The sequence below is a fragment of the Eriocheir sinensis genome, chromosome 31 (assembly GCF_024679095.1).
Source record: "Eriocheir sinensis breed Jianghai 21 chromosome 31, ASM2467909v1, whole genome shotgun sequence".
NCBI lineage: Eukaryota > Metazoa > Arthropoda > Malacostraca > Decapoda > Varunidae > Eriocheir > Eriocheir sinensis.
The window spans coordinates 9,386,942-9,403,740 of record NC_066539.1 but is presented as its reverse complement, the minus strand read 5'-3'; the positions used below and the strand labels follow the sequence as shown (position 1 = coordinate 9,403,740).

General features: G+C 45.3%; 1 protein-coding gene across 4 annotated transcripts in view; it reads left to right on the top strand.

The window, feature by feature from the left end:
* Positions 1 to 16,799, top strand: part of LOC127005889 (serine/threonine-protein phosphatase with EF-hands 2-like) — a 148,741-nt gene that overhangs the window by 64,307 nt on the left and 67,635 nt on the right. For 2 of the 4 annotated variants that reach the window (XM_050875229.1, XM_050875228.1), the window contains one exon: positions 9,814 to 9,924. The exons of the other annotated variants lie outside the window; for them this stretch is intronic. In XM_050875229.1, coding sequence (XP_050731186.1) covers positions 9,814 to 9,924 — 111 coding nt within the window. The remainder of the gene's footprint in view (positions 1 to 9,813; positions 9,925 to 16,799) is intronic. 4 annotated transcript variants of the gene reach the window in all.

Below are 16,799 nucleotides of genomic sequence, written 5' to 3'. Positions count from 1 at the left end.
GAAGTTTGTGTGTGTGTGTGTGTGTGTGTGTGTGTGTGTGTGTGTGTGTGTGTGTATTAGCAACCATTGCACCGAGTTCCTTATTACAAAACGAAATTTTTCAGATGTATTTTTTTTTCTGATGAGCAAAAAGAAAAATGAACAAATAAATGCTTGAACGCAAGAAGTAAACTGCGGAGGTCTGACTTGGCAATAACTTCCCTTCCTGCGTCTTGAGTGAGGGAAAGCAAAAAAGAAATCCAATAAAGCAAAGTTTCAGGTACAAAACTCCCTCATATAAATTTCGCAGCCTCCGAGGCGTAACAGCAGCTGATGCCGGTGAGGAGGGCGAGGGGAGGAATGGGAATGGGGGGGGGGGGGGAGGAGGAGGAGGAGGAGGAGGAGGGAGGAAAAGAGAAGAGAAAGGAGTTTGGGATCTGCTTTATCGCTCATCACCGCTTCTTCTGCCTTCCCTTCATTCCTTCCTCTTTCTTCCTTCCTGCTACATCCCTCTTTCCTCACCCCTCTCACACACCCTCCCATCAGTGATCACCCTGGAGCACCTAAACACACACATAACTTAGTGGAACTTACCTTTGAGCGGCCTAATACAAACATAAAGAGGAAGGCGAGAGATTATAGTGCTATTACTCTGTGGCCTTGTCCTCAAATTTGGCCCTCTCCTTAGCCTTAAGCCCCTAGACATAGACCACACTGGACACATAATTATGGGTCGTATTACAAGACAAATCGCCGCCTAAGAACACTTTTTTGACAAGGCTTTCGTAGGAGTTATGACCCTGGTGGTAGTGTGAGTCTTCTTCTGGACCATGAACCTGAAGAAACACTCATTAGAACCCGACTGACCCCCTCTTTGACCTTTAGAAATAGCTGATGTGAGAAGCAAGAGTGTCTTATAATACCAACCATAATACTTCCTTTTCTATTTATATTTCCATTTTCTTCCCTCCCATCTTTTCCGCCTAAGATTTTCATTCTCACTTTCATCACCTGTCAGATAACTCCAGAGCGTGTCAAAGTATCAAAGGGACAGGACTTCATCTCCACCCCCACCATCACCTTTTCCAACAGTTGTCATTTCCACGTTATAAAATCACCACTCTTGTTCCGACTCACACACGTCCTGCCTCACGCTCTCAGGCAAGTAAAATGTTAAGTGTCAGGCGTCCTCGTGGATATGGTAGCTACTCACGCGTTGCATCTAAAAATCAAACACAATGGGTGATAATCATAGAACCGCAGCCACTGTAGTCACGAATGAAGAGGAAGGTAGAAGAAAAGTCATCCATATATATAATTTGGTTGTGGTTGTTTTCTCTGTGAATGCTGCGTTGAGAGAGAAAAAGAAATACACAAAAAGAAAAAATGAAAGAAAGAAGAAAACAAATATGTAATGTAACTGGAGCAAAAAAAGAAGACAAAGATATAGGCCGAGATAAAGACAAGCGAGAGAGAAAGAAAGGCAAACAGGAGAAGAGAAAGTAGGAAGACAGCCGAATAATTACATCCTTGACACCGAAACGAACACGGCGGCAACAGGAACAAAGACAAAAGACGGAGACGGAAAGTATATGAAAAAGCTAAAATAAAACCACGCACAGGAAGCGGAAGGAACAAGCAGGGAATGAAGGAGATGCAGGCAGGATGTAAGGCTCCGAATGTGACAGGGAGAGATAGATTATTAAAGAAGAATCACGGAAGAGGAAGGGCGGGAAGAAACAGAAGCGACGGAAAGAGGAAAAACAGATAAAACAAATGATAAATGAAGGAAAAGGAGATGAGGGAGATAAGAATGGAGGGAAGAAGGGAGAGAGGGAACGAAAAGAAAAATAAGACAAGAAATGAAAAGTGAGAGGTGAGGTGAGAGGTGAGGAGAAGGAATAAGGAAATGAGGGAGAGAGTGATGGATGGAGGGATGCGAGGAAGGGAGGGAGGGAGGTAAGGAGGGAGGGGAGGCACCTTACCCACACACACACACACACACCTTCATCGATTCTGAATATCAATAAGACTTCTATTTTCACTTCCATCACCTGTCAGATAAGTAAGTCCAGAGGGGTATCAAGGGGAACAGGATTTCATCACCACCCCCAGCATTACCTTTTCCAACAGTCATTTCCACGTCACAAAATCACCACTTTTGTTCCCGAATGGTTATCATAAATTAGTTCTCCCTTCCCCGTCATGTTCACCTTTTCCAACAGTCAGTCTTTTCCATTTTACATTCCACCACTCTTGTTATCATATGGTCCACCTTCTCTATCATGCAGTCGTTCCAACCTCCTAAAACCACCACTCATCTATTCGCGCCAATAAAAGTTCGTTCCACCTTCCACCCGTAACCCATAAGATATTCACACCATGAAATTCCACTTTTATGTTCACCGTATTAAACCATTATGTTCATCTTTTCCAACAGTCGTCATTTCCACGTCACAGAATCACTACTCTTGTTTCCGAATTGTTATCATGTTAGTTCTCCCTTCCATATGGCGTTTTCAACCGTCATATTCACCTTTTCCAACAGTCAGTCATTTTCACGTCACAGAATCACTACTCTTGTTTCCGAAAAGTTATCATAAGTTAGTTCTCCCTTCCACATGACGTATTTAAGTTATATTCACCTTTTTCAACAGTCATTTCCAGGTCACTGAATCACCACTCTTGTTTCCGAAAGGTTATCATAAGTTAGCTCTCCCTTCCCCGTTATGTTCACCTTTTCCAACAGTCAATCTTTTTTCCATTTTACATTCCACTACTCTTGTTATCATATATAGTATTCATAAGTTCGTTCTCACTTCCATATGGCATCTTCAGACATATCTATCTTCCTACTCCATCAATGTTTACCTTCTCAACATTTCCTTATTTCCAGCTCACAATTTCACAGTTCTGTTTTTCTGGCGTTCTTATTTTTTGCCCTTCCATATGGCATCTTCAGACATTTATATCTTCCTACTTCGTCAATGTTTACCTTCTCAACATTTCCATATTTCCAGCTCACAATTCCACAGTTCTGTTCTTCTGGCTTCTTATTTTTTGCCCTTCCATATGGCATCTTCAAACTTATTATTATATCTTGCATTTTAATCATCATGTTCATCTTCTTTAGCATTTAGTCATTCCTATCTCCCATTTTCATTTATCACTCTGTTCTCCTGGCGTCGTCCAAAGCTCATTCTCATTTCACCTACCACATGACATTTATAAATTTTTCTAACTTGTAATTCCATCATGTCCACCTTCTCTATCATGCAGTCGTTCCAACCTCGCAAAACCATCACTCATCTATTTGCGCCAATAAAACTTCGTTCCACCTTCCACCCGTAACCCATAAGACATTCACACCATCAAATTCCACTTATATGTTCACCGTCTTCAGCAACCTTCAGTCATCCCCACCTCCCAATTCAATCAAGTTCACCTGACGTCATGAAAAGTTTATTCCACCTTCCACCTGTGACATCGAAAGACGTTTCCTTCTGTTCTCCTTCCGTGTGAATCTACTATAACTACGAACGTCAGGAAACTAATAATAATAAACATCACAAAGAAGAGAACACTAAAGACTCCACATTAACAAGAGATTTTCCCTCACAGACTCCATCACGCTCAACTCCACGCATCTTTCTCTTCCCCCTTCGTTTTTTTAAATTTTTATATGTCTCGTTATTGTTAAAAATCCGTAATATCGATGGACACGCGACTGACAGCCAGGACGATCTTAGAACATTTCTCGTCTCATTCATCCTTTATGTTTATTTTCGTCACGTTATGCACCTGCCCTTCCTAATTAGACACTCGCCCCCTTCAAGAACCTCCACGCCCTTCATAGTGATCGACCTTACCCCCCCCACCCACCCCGCTCCCCGCCGCTATAATTAATGAATATCAGGTGACAACTAATGAGGAAAATCTCCCCTCGGATATAAAAAAATAGTGAAAAATATCGAAACTCGACTTTTCCGTTGGTAATACTTTCGCATGACCTGACTCTGCCCCACAACCTCCTCCTCTCTCTCCTCCCTCTCCTTCCTCTCCCTCCCCCATCCCTCTCCTCCTCTCCCCCTCCCCCTCCCTCCTACTCAAGAATTTCCTCCCGTCACGCCCAACAAAGGTAAGAAGATGGTGTAGATGGAATCCCTTTGGCGGCTCACGTGAACCCAACTTCCTGACGCTTACACACAAACACACATACACAAAAAAAAGACGATAGGATACCCGAGGAGGAAGACCACGATGAACGCTGATAATGATACACGCGATCCCATCTTCCTCTCATACACACAAACACACACAAAAAATAACGATAGGATACCCGAGGATTCATTAAGACGGCGGTGAAATTGCTAATGATGATGATGATGAATATAATAATGGTGATGCCGATGATAGCATTCAACACACATAATATACTGTAAGAAAATATGAGATAATACCAACCTCTTTCGGGCACCTCTTTTGATTCTTTTTAGGAGCAGCGAGAAGCGGGCTTTTTTTTTTTATCATTGTTTCCTTTTTTTGTGCCCTTGAGCTGTCTCCTTTGTTGTAAAAAAGAAAAAAAAATCCTTTCAACTAAACAAGAGAGCGGTGAGATAACGTCGGGAAATACTATTGAGTGTATGCTTCATTCTGGGGTAAGTTACTTGTGCTCTCTGGCGGGGTATGAGCAATGGGGTCGGTTAATAGTGGGAGTACCGTAGAGAGGTGTTGTAGTGGCGATGCAGTGACCCTTAATGAAGAATGAGAGGGTCAGGTTAGGTTAAGTTAGGTTAGGGTTAGGTTAGGTTAGATTAGGTTAGGTTAGGTTAGGTTAAGTTAGGTTAGGTTAATTCATGTAGGTCTGGGCTGTGTCGCATCGTACCAAGGTGTTTTTGTGTCCACGAGGTGAAAATTTAGGAAGCAAAGCGACATACTAAGGCGTGTGATGGAGGAAGAGGTGATGATGCAAAAGTAGAAGTGTTTGCTTAGAGATAGAGATGTTCAGGTATGTGGCGATGGCGTGCGTGTGATGAAAATGAGCGATAGGAAAAATACAGCGTGTCATGTATTAGGACAAGCGTGATGAAGCCCTGCCATGATATCGAGACGAAGTTTTGTGTCAGTGTAGATGGACGGCGCCAGACTACCTGGTGCCTGGGTGTAGTTATGATGTCGGGAGGAAATAATCACAAGGCGCGGCGCTGGGATGTAGCGAGGAGCGTGATAACGAGGCGTGGCGCGGATGACGGAAAAAATATATATTGCGGCGGTGCGACAGGAATACACATGGGTAAAAACATGATAATTGGGTGTAGTAATAATGACAGGGAGATATATGACGTCGTGGGAAAGTGGGGTAATGATAAATGAATATATCAGTATCTATTTATCTATTTACTTATTTATTACAGTCTTAGGCTGCGTTTCCACCAAGCGAATCGAATCGATTCAATTCATGAAGAATCATTTGACTCGATTCATTTTGAATCAGCATCGTTCCAACTGACTGATTCAGGTGAGTCTGAATCAACATTCAAAAAGCAATACCAAGCCTGGCTTTCACGAGAATGGACGTATACGCTTTCGCTGATATAGCAGCGTTGCTGACTGAGGCAGCGTAGGCGTAGGCGTCAGCAAACTGTTTGGGTCCATGAAATCAATATTAAAAGACCTGAATTTGGGAGCTTTGTACATCTGTTCCCAGATTTGGTCAATAAGCCAGAAAAAATTATGAATTCCTTAGGATGACTACAGAACAATTCAAAATGTTGGTGGAGTTAACTGGAGCCACAGAGCAGCTATGGCATCCCGATCTCGGTGCATAGGATCACTAGGATCATAATTATATTGCACGTTGTTCTCGCACTAAACTAATCAGGACGTCCACTGTCATGGTGACTGTCGGGTGACTCGCCGTGACTGATGAAAGGGACCCAATCAATCAGTGATTCTGAATCGCCATGAATCGTCATGATTTGAATTGACTCTAATCGCTTGGTGGAAACGATTACATTGAAATTAGTGTGGCGAATCAAGATGAATCAGGAATCGTGTTGATTCTTCATGAATTGAATCGATTCGATTCACTTGGTGGAAACGCAGCCTTAGTTCTGCAATAAACTCGTAACGACTGAAGAAAATGATGATGATGATGATGATGATAGTGATGATGATGATGATGATGTTAATGGGTACTTTTATAGCGTTAAAGAATAGTGATTTCTTTCATGATATTAAAAAAAAAGGTTCAAGGAATGTCAAGGCAATATATGCTGGAATGTAAGGCAAGGGAAGAGTAAACAGCGTGATGATGGACCCTTCAGCTTGTGATGACGTGAAGGGAAATATTAGCGTGTGGTGCGGCTGAGGTGGTGAGGGAAGGGGGAGAAGGAGAGGAGAAGGAGGGTGATGCGTTGTGAAGAGGGGAAAGGAGGAGGAGGAAGGTGTTGATGCGCTGGGAAGGGGAAAAGGGGAAGGAGTGAGGGGTGGTGATGGGATGGGAAGGGGAGAAGGGGGAGGAGTGAGGAGTGGTGATGGGTTGGGAAGGGTAGAAATGGGGAGAGGAGGAGGGTGGTGAAGGGCTGGGAAGGGAGGAAAGGGGGAGAGGAGGAGGGTGATGACGGGATGGGAAGGGGGAATGGAAGGGTTGGAAGGGAAGGGGAAGAGGGGTGGTGATGGGCTAAGAAGGGGGGAAAGGGGAGTATGGGGTGGTGATGGACAGAGAAAGGGGGAGGTGTGGGGATGGGCTGGGGAGGGGGAAGGGAAGGTAGTAAAGGGTGGGAAGGGAAGGGGAAGAGGGGTGGTGATGGGCTAAGAAGGGGGGAAAGGGGAGTATGGGTTTGTGATTGACAGGGAAGGGAGGAGGAGGTGTGGGGATGGGCTGGGAGGGGGAAGGGAAGGTACAGTAAGGGGTGGGAAGGGAAGAGGAGGATGGGTGGTGATGGGCTGGGAACGGAAGGGGAGGAAGGGGTGGTGACGAACTGGGAAGTGAGGAAAGTAGGGGAGGAGTGGTGGTGATGGGCTAGGAAGGGGGAAGGAAAGGTAGTAAGGGGTGGGAAAGGGAGGGATGGAGGGGTGGTGATGGGCTAGGAAGGGGGAAGGTAAGGTAGTAAGGGGTGGGAAAGGGAGGGATGGAGGGGTGGTGATGGGCTAGGAAGGGGGACGTAAAGGTAGTAAGGGGTGGGAAAGGGAGGGATGGAGGGGTGGTGATGGGCTAGGAAGGGGGAATGACAGGTAGTAAGGGGTGGGAAAGGGAGGGATGGAGTGGTGGTGATGGGCTAGGAAGGGGGAAGGAAAGGTAGTAAGGGGTGGGAAAGGGAGGGATGGAGGGGTGGTGATGGGCTAGGAAGGGGGAAGGAAAGGTAGAAGGGGTGGGAAAGGGAGGGATGGAGGGGTGGTGATGGGCTGGGGAGGGAGGAAAGGAGAGGGGAAAGACGGAGAGGTGACGGCGGCGATGACGTGTGGCTAATGGGGGCTGTTGGAAGCTAATGGTAATTCCACGGCATCCGATTTTACGCCTCAATTGATGAATGATTTGCGGCTAATGGCTCCCCCCTCCCCCCCTCCCCACCCATCCACCCTACACACACCCCAGCGAGGTTCAGGAGGTGGAAGGCGCCAACGTGTCGTGCGTTCCTGACGGGGAAAAGAGCAGGTGTAGGAGATGAGCTAGAACAGGTTAAGACAGGTGTGCTAGATCAGGTGGAAAGGACAGGTGGAGGGGAGTTAGAACAGGTGAATGAGGTGAACTAGAACAGGTTAGGACAGGTGAAGGTGTGCTAGATCAGGTGGAAAGGACAGGTGGAGGTGAGTTAGGACAGGTGAAAAGGACAGGTGAAGGAGGTGAACTAGGACAGGTTAGAAGGATAGGTGAAGGAAATGACCTAGGATGGGTTAGATGGATAGGTGAAGGAGGTGAACTTGGACAGGTGAAGGACAGGTGAAGGTGAAAAGAACAAGTGAAGGACAGGTGAAAAAGGTGAAAAGGACAGGTGAAGAACAGGTGAAGAAGGTGAAAAGGACAGGTGAAGGAGGTGAAAAGGACAGGTGAAGAAGGTGAAAAGGACAGGTGAAGGTGAAAAGGACAGGTGAAGGTGAAAAGGACAGGTGAGGAAGGTGAAAAGGACAGGTGAAGGAGAGGTGAAGAAGGTGAAAAGGTCAGGTGAAGGTGAAATGGACAGGTGAAGGAGTTGAACTAGGACAGGTGAAAAGAACAGGTGAAGAAAGTGAACAACAACAAGTGGAAAGAACAGGTGGAGGTGAACGAGGCAGGTAAATTCGCTGGTAAAGGTCCTCCCCTTCTCAACGAACAAGGAGGATATTGAAAAGTGTCCATCATCTTCCCCTTTACATGATTTCCGACACAAAGCGACTTAAGCGAATTAATGTGACAACGTTCCTCCTCTCTCCTCTTTGTTCCATTCCATCACAAAGAGGAAAGTTATTGGAAAGAGTCTCCATCACCTCCCCTTCTCTCCTTCACACGATTCCTCCACAAAGCGACTGAAGTGTATAATTCTGATAAAGGTTCTCCATTCTCCGCTTTCTTCCATTCCCTTCACAAACAGGAAGATTAAAGAAAAGTCTCCATCAACTCCCTTTCACATGATTTCCTACACAGAGCGACTGAAGTGAATATGTGAAAACGTTCCTCTCTTCTCTTTTTTGCATTCCCCTAAAAAACAGGATTATTGATAAGTGTGTCTATTAACTCCCCTTTTAAATGACCTCCTACACAAAGCGAATGAAGTGTATATGTGAACACGTTCCTCTCTTCTCTTTTTTTGCATTCCCCTCAAAAACAGGATTATTGAAAAGTGTGTCTGATAACTCCCCTTCAAACAACCACCTCCACAAAGCGGCTGAAATAAATAGACGTGATAAGCTTCGCCCCCCTTTCCTCTTCCTTCCGTTCCCCTCACAACGCAAGACTACACGGGAGAGTTACTAAAGGCTTACTGAAAAGGGCGGACGTCCCTTCACTTGACCTCCTACACAAAGCGATGGGAGTAAATAAATAAGCTATCCTGACCCTACTGTTTCTTGCATTCTCCATGACTAAATAAGTGGATTGGAGAGAGGTGAGCCCCTTTCCCTTTTCCCTTTTGCATTAATTAGAAAGGGCGCTTAACCGTTTGATGAAGTGACTATAAGTGTACTACTAAATACATAGAAATACTTTATGTTGGGATTATAGGAAGTGTATTAAAGTTCTATATACTCGCACTCCCCTAAATAGCGTGACCATCCAAAAAAAAAATAATTGTTCCTGTATTCGTCGTTTCTGGTTCCATTACGAGTTGAATAATCAAAAGAGTTTACTGTGCCCGAGTTCCAACACACACACACACACACACACACACACACACACAGCCCCCCCCCCCACCCCTACACACACAATCGCACATGGCGCACACACACATACGTACAGGCACACACACGCACACGGTCTGGGAAATAGAAAGGCACCGCGCTGCTTTCATTACCATTACGCGAAAGTTAATTGCTGAAAACGATTATTACTCCGCATTTGCTTTCGCCACGTTCGTTCTCTTTTCGGCGAAGGAAGGAATATAAACGGATAGAAAGAAGTGTAACTATTCCTATTTCATATATCATCTAATTAGTCTGTATATAATCATTACTTAAGTGACAGACAAAAGACAAATCACAGGCAATTACAAGCACGACACCTCATACTGGACTCTTCTTTAGCGAAGTCTTCAAGAGAGACATCAAGGGGTGGAACAGATTAGCATTTACTCATACTTTACGAAGACAAAACATATGTATTCCAAACTGTATGTGTCTCTTGTTTTTTGTTTTTACTAGATCCACTGGTTTTATCCTCGTGGCCATTCGAGTTGTGCGAGTCACGACCTTCGCTACTCTCGCTAAATGACACCCGCGATCACTGCTTCTTCATGCTCTTCGGCGACCCAGGTAAGCAAGACCCGCAGACCCGGCCACACTGACAGCCGCCAGGGGAGTCGTGGCAGATATCTGGGGATTTTCAGTGTCATGGGAGTGAGGCGGTAAGTCACCCTTCAGCGAGGCTCCGGCTTGGGAACGGCCTCAACTTGACTCACATCTACTTTTTCCCTGCCCTCTATCTTAAAATTTTCATTCCCGCCGCGGCCTATATCTCCCCCATCCCCCCTCCCCCCGGCCGGTCTCGCCTCCCCTGACAGAGCCGTTGGAAAAATCCACTGAACCTTCAGCAGGCGGATGATTAAAATGACAAGGCACGGCAGTTAATTTAGAATGCAATTTCCTCGCGGTGTTGAACTTGTAAACAGCCGCCGGACTAAAGAACCGATGAGATTCGATTAAAGTCGGAATGCGGAGGCTTTTACGAATTCAAACGGGACCAGGATCACACACACACACACACACACGCACACGCACACGCACGCACGCGCACACGCTAGCGCGCGCCGTCCCTTGTGCCCCTTCTCCGCTTCCTTTCACTAGTTCCAGACATTCGCCTCGACCGTTCTCCAACTCCCTATCCTCTTCCCAATCCAAATCAGCCACCATTCCCTTCATTTCCGTTACTATTCCCTTCCCTCCCAACAGTACCAATCAGTCGCCAGTCCCTCTTCATCCCTTCTCCCTTCACCCACTCCCCACTATAGTCAGGCGCAGATCCAGGAATAAAGTTGGGGGGGCCCGATGCCAGGATTTTTGCGGGTGGAAGGGGCATTAGCATTACCGATACGCCATTCTCGGCAGTCCTGCTCCTGAATAACTGGTGGGCTGACCTGAATCAATGGGCATAACGACCTGGACTTGGTGCCAAATCATTCCTGGGCGGCCAGTGTTCCTCTCCGGATCCGAATGAAACGGCCGATTCAACTGAGAAAAAGCACTGTTATAGCCGCAGCGGGCTTTTGAGCTAGTTTTCCTGTATCCGCTCAGGACCATGGGGGGGAGGGACCAGGCCCCCTGGGCCCCTCCTTGGATCCGCCAATAACTATAAATCACCACTGCTGCAGGGTATGTGTGAGTCACCGTCCAACTAGCCACTCATCTACTAAACTTCATTCAAACTATCCCGGCACATAAGCCCCTCCCACTTCCATATTAAAGTTATATCAATGGCTAGTCCACATGCTAGTCACGCCCACTCTCCAAATTAGGCTGCTTGTGATTGGTGAACGCTGGGAAGGTGAAATCTGATTGGTGGGTAACGGTCTAGCGGGGCGGGAAATATTTGCTGGCTTCCATGAACGGTGTATGGCGCCTATCCGCTCCTCCCCGCCGTCCCCAGCGCAGCCTCGAGTACCGTCGCTTCCCCAGTGGGCGAGTCGCCGCCGGGTCGGGGATAAGAGGCGATTTGCGGGAAATAAAACTGCTGGAAATACTTATCGACTGTTAATTGCTTTGATTTAATCTGGAAACTGATTCAACGTTTTTCTTTTTATTTGATGCACGTAGTTAATTCAATGCAGCATAAAATATATAGATTTGTAGACTAATACGAGATTGTGCAAGCGAGGAGGAGGAGGAGGAGGAGGAGGAAGAAGATATAGAAGAAGAGGAGGAGGAAGAGGAAGAGGGAGATATAGAAGAGGAAGAGGAAAATATAGAAGAAGAGGAGGAGGAAGAGGAAGAGGAGGAGGAAAGGGAAGAGGAAGAAGAGGAGGAAACTTTATTCGCTACTCAATCATTGCTGGACAAGGGCGAACAGTGAGTTTTGCGTGAGGAATGTTAATGAAACCCGTTATGAAACAAAAGAAAAACAAATACAAACAAGAGACGGCACAAAGACTCCTTGATGAACGACGGGAAAAGTGGCCAGGTGACAGCACTAAATTAACACAGGTAGTTATTAGTCAGACCCGATATTTCATTTGTTCCTCCCGCCAACAAATATACATCAGGTTTGAATGCCCGGCACAGAGGACGAAATGACATGCAAATTAAGGAATCCAAGTTGTTCATGTCTGGCCAGTCGATTTTTACCACCTGTCACCTGCAATTACCTTCCTTTGACTAGTTTTCGCATTTTTCCAGTCAAACTTTTCCTTTTTTTCTTTGAGTTTTCTATTTATCTCTTTTCTGTCAACCTATCTATTCATCAATTTGTCTATCTTTTTTTTTCTTTTTTTTTGGGGGGGGCTGCCTATAGCGTCGCAAGGCTCTCTTAAGGGCCATCTACTACGACCCCACCCGGCTAATAGCACAGGCGAATTTTTTTTAAAGTGAGAACCGTGATGTATGACTATTTATCTATCTATCTCTATCTATCTTTCTACCTATCTATTCATCTATCTATATCTGCATCTATCTCTCTTGTTCCTTCCGCCCTCCTTCCATTCTTCCCAACATCCACCTCTCTCTCTTAAGGGCCATCTACTACGACCCCACCCGGTTAATAGCACAGGCGAATTTTTTTTAAAGTGAGAACCGTGATGTATGACTATTTATCTATTTATCTATCTCTATCTATCTATCTACCTATCTATTCATCTATCTATATCTGCATCTATCTCTCTTGTTCCAATTTCCCTCTCTCTCCCCAGTCATTCACTCCTCTCCACACATCCCTTCCGCCCACTCCTCCCTTCCATTCTTCCCGACATCCACCTCTACTCCCTCCTCGCCGCCCCTCCACTCTCTCTTAAGGGGTATCTAGTACGACCCCACCCGGTTAATGGCGCAGGCGAATTTTTTTTAAAGTGAAAACCGTGATGTATGACTATTTATCTATCTATCTATCTCTATCTATCTATCTACCAATCTATTCATCTATCTATATCTGCATCTATCTCTCGTTTCAATTTCCCTCTCTCTCCCCATTGTTCACTCCTCTCCACACATCTCTTCCGCCCACCCATCCCTTCCATTCTTCCCAACATCCACCTCTAATCTCTCCTCCTCCTCGCCGCCCCTCCACACTCCCTGCAGCGCCACGGCTTAACGCAGAATACAAACCCGCAGACTAATAAAGGTCGCTCCCTATACACTGCCACGCTTCCAACTTTTTCTTTCGCTTTTTTGTTTTGTTGTAGCGTTGCCCAAGGATATTGATATCGACGGTATGCGGAGTAAATTTCGACTAACCCACGAACGAAGGCAGAAAGGCAGACATGCACATACAAAAAAAAAATAGATAAATGAATAAAAAGCAGACTAAATAGATAAAAATGAAAAAAAGGACAAATAGAAAATACGTAATCTCACACCTACAATATGTATAAAAATAATTATTAAAATAACTATCCCACGAACGAAGGCAGACGCGCAGGCACACTAAAAAATATAAATAAATAAATAATGAAAAAAAATGAAAAAATCTAAAAACAAAATATACTACAATCTCACACCCACAATATATAAAAAATAAATATCAAAATTCGATTAAATATTCTCTCAACACACTGCCAGTCTAACGCAACAGCAGCAGCTACGCCAGTAAAGCTTATAGAACACAGTACACCTGGATATCATAATTTTAATAGACACACACGTTACTGAAGGTTCTCCTGACTATATGGAAAGGAACATTTACTCTCAAACTCTTCATTTATTTAACAGCCTCTATATTATTCCTAGCCTTTAATCCGCCAACAGTTATTACAAAACGGACGACACGCAAGCAGCAGGTAGGCTCACATCGGGTTCACGGCCTGATGTGGGTTGAGTCACCAGCGGCGGCGTCTCAAATTCTGGCCTGAAGAAGAGTAGGGGAGAGACAGAGAGGGCACGAACTCACTCACCCACTTCCTCTTACAATGTCAGCGTTCACCACCCATTGGGAATAACAGCACAGCACCGCACTACATAACACAGCACATAAAAGCACAACACATCACGGCACACAGCAACACAAGAGTACAATACAACATTGCAGTACAACCCAACAGTCTAACATCGCCAATACAAGTCTGGGATTAATTTTGAGGATGTGACTGCAGATTTTTTTTTTACAGTCAAGGGCAAAAAAAAAATAATACTGAGAACAAAAAGAACGCTAATCACAGTCTGCGATTAGTTTTGAGGATGTGACTGCAGATTTTTTTTTTTTTTTACAGTAAAGGAAGCAAGCAACTCTAGGCAAAAAAAATGAGAAAAAGAACGCTAATCACTGCCCATAAAACTTTAAGAAACAAACCAAACAGAGATGAGGAAATTTCAAACCCCGTTCAAAGCTTTAGGTACTATTCCTACAATTCCTTAACAATCCCTTACCGAAATACTCTACATTCCATGGACGAAATCTCTGACCATCCATACAACAGTAACGAGGCCGAAACTATGTTGTTTGTCTCTATGGGCCTGATAAGCGACCGTAAACGTATATATGCCGTAGCCGCGTCGCTATCTCGGGGCGTGGAAACTATGGGGGGACTGTCGAGGCGGAAGGAAACCGTTTTTAAGGTCCCAAGGCGTTTCGGTCCCTCCTGCTGGGGAGACTAAAGGAGACAGCCTCACCGCCTTACAGCCTTGCCGCCCTCACCTGTGATCGATGGGCCCAAGAAAACACAGGTGGCGCTCAGTATCACCTTCCCAAGACGTGAGAATCCTAAACATGCTGACAAGACGATGAAAAACACACTAAATAAACAAATGGTGAAAAATGGTCATTGCTACTCAGTTTCGCCGTGTTTTCACTAGCAACTCTTCCTTACGTTCTTTCCTTCCTTCCTGCCTGCCTTCCTTCTTTCCTTCCTTCCTTCCTTCCTTCCTTCCTTCCTTCCTTCCTTCCTTCCTTCCTTCTTTCCTTCCTTCCTTCCTTTCTTCCTTCCTTCCTTCCTTCCTTCCTTCCTTACGCTTGAGACAGTGCTGTGTGCCGCATGGGAAAGAACAGCCGCTACACTATATTTTTTTTTAGGGGTGAGTTATGGCACACTATAAATACACACACACACACACACACACACACACACACACACACACACACACACACTTAAGGATAAACACGTGGAAGGAGGCAACGAAAACTCGACACCTAAGCGGATAAGGGAAAACAAACACACACAGACAGACGCAAACAGGGAAGGGTAACAAGACTTGGCCGCCCCTCGAGGCTCCCCGGCGCCGGCGTGACAGAGAGGCGGATTAATTGCATTCGCGGCCCGAGAGCTTGCCCGAGCATACCACACGACGCCTCACTGGCATCTTGGATATTGCCACAAGTTACGAGGAATGAGAGATGGTGTGGGTGGGGAAAGGAAGAGGGAGTAGTGAGAGAGAGAGAGAGAGAGAGAGAGAGAGAGAGAGAGAGAGAGAGAGAGAGAGAGAGAGAGAGAGAGAGAGAGAGAGAGAGAGAGAACCTGTGTGTTCATCCCCCGGACGTGAGGGAAGGTGGCCATGAATGTGTTCACGGCCACAGTCCCTCACGTCCTGGGAATGAACACACAGGAAGTTAAGCTGGCGGCCCACCACTGGAGGAACTCACTCCCCACCCCAATGACACTTATAGCTGATTCATGACAGTGCAGTGTGTATTATTATATTTGAATGTTTATAATGTATGTTTTTATTTTTTTAATTTAGATAGATAGATAGAGAGAGAGAGAGAGAGAGAGAGAGAGAGAGAGAGAGAGAGAGAGAGAGAGAGAGAGAGAGAGAGAGAGAGAGAGAGAGAGAGAGAGAGAGAGAGAGAGAGAGAGAGAGAGAGAGAGAGAGAGAGAGAGAGAGAGAGAGAAGGGGGGGGGGGGATATGGCGTGTGTGCTACATAAAATATTAACTCCTTTCATATTTCATTATCATAGACACACGAGCACACGCACACACACACGCACACACAAAAAAACACTTTGTATTATTTTTTTAAACAGCGCAGTTACGGTACTAAGAAACCCTCCATTATAGAAGCGCACAAAAATAACAAACCGATTATACCCTAATATACAACCCAGAAAAGGTGTCAGGTGTTTCTAATGACGCAACACACCTTTCCCGAGACTTTTACACCTTCCAACCCTCATGCGATTCATATTCATTACTCCTAAATAATTACACACACAAGCACTTAGGAGAGGGGGATCAGAGGTGGGGAGAACAGGGAAGGGAGGAGGGGAAGGGAAAGTGTATAGAAAGGAGTCAGAAAGAAAGTAGGGAAATGGAGGGAAGGAAGAAGGGATCAGAAGGTGGACAGGGAAGGATGGGAAGAGGAAGTATAGATAAAGAAGGGAGCTAGAGAAAGAAAAGGGAGAGTGGGAGGGAGAGCAAAGGTGAGGAGGGTCAGGAGTAAGGTGGACAGGGAGAGGGGGAGGAGAAGTACTTTATGACTCTTGAATTCTAGTGAAGAGGTGTTAGCCACGTGATACAAAGGAAAGCATGGTGAGAATTAATAAGTGAAGGGAAAGAGGTTGCAGTCTTCTGTCGCATGATAATATGAGAAAGGGAAGTATAACCGGACGGCTAATCATCTTAAAATGTATTATTCTTTCTAAGTTTTGTTTTTCATATTTAATGAGTCGTGGCAATGGTCTGTAGTTTTCTTGGAAGGAACAAAAGGTGAACTGTTTACTCCCTCCTCCTCTTCCTCCTCCTCTTCCTTTTCCTCTTCTTTTTCCTCTTCTTTTTCCTGTTCTTCTTCTTCTTTTTCTTCTTTTTCTTTTTCTTTTTCTTTTTCTTCTTCTTCTTCTTCTTCTTCTTCCTCCTCTTCCTCCTCCTCCTCCTCCTCCTCCTCCTCCTTATCCTCTTCCTCTTCTCCCAGGGGTGTGAGGTAACGATTGATAGTCCACGTAGCCACGAGCCTTGGGTCTGACCTCCCCACAGACACATCACCTCACTCTCATTTGTTTTCCCCGTCACCGTCACCACCATCACCACAACCACCACAACCACCACCACCACCGCA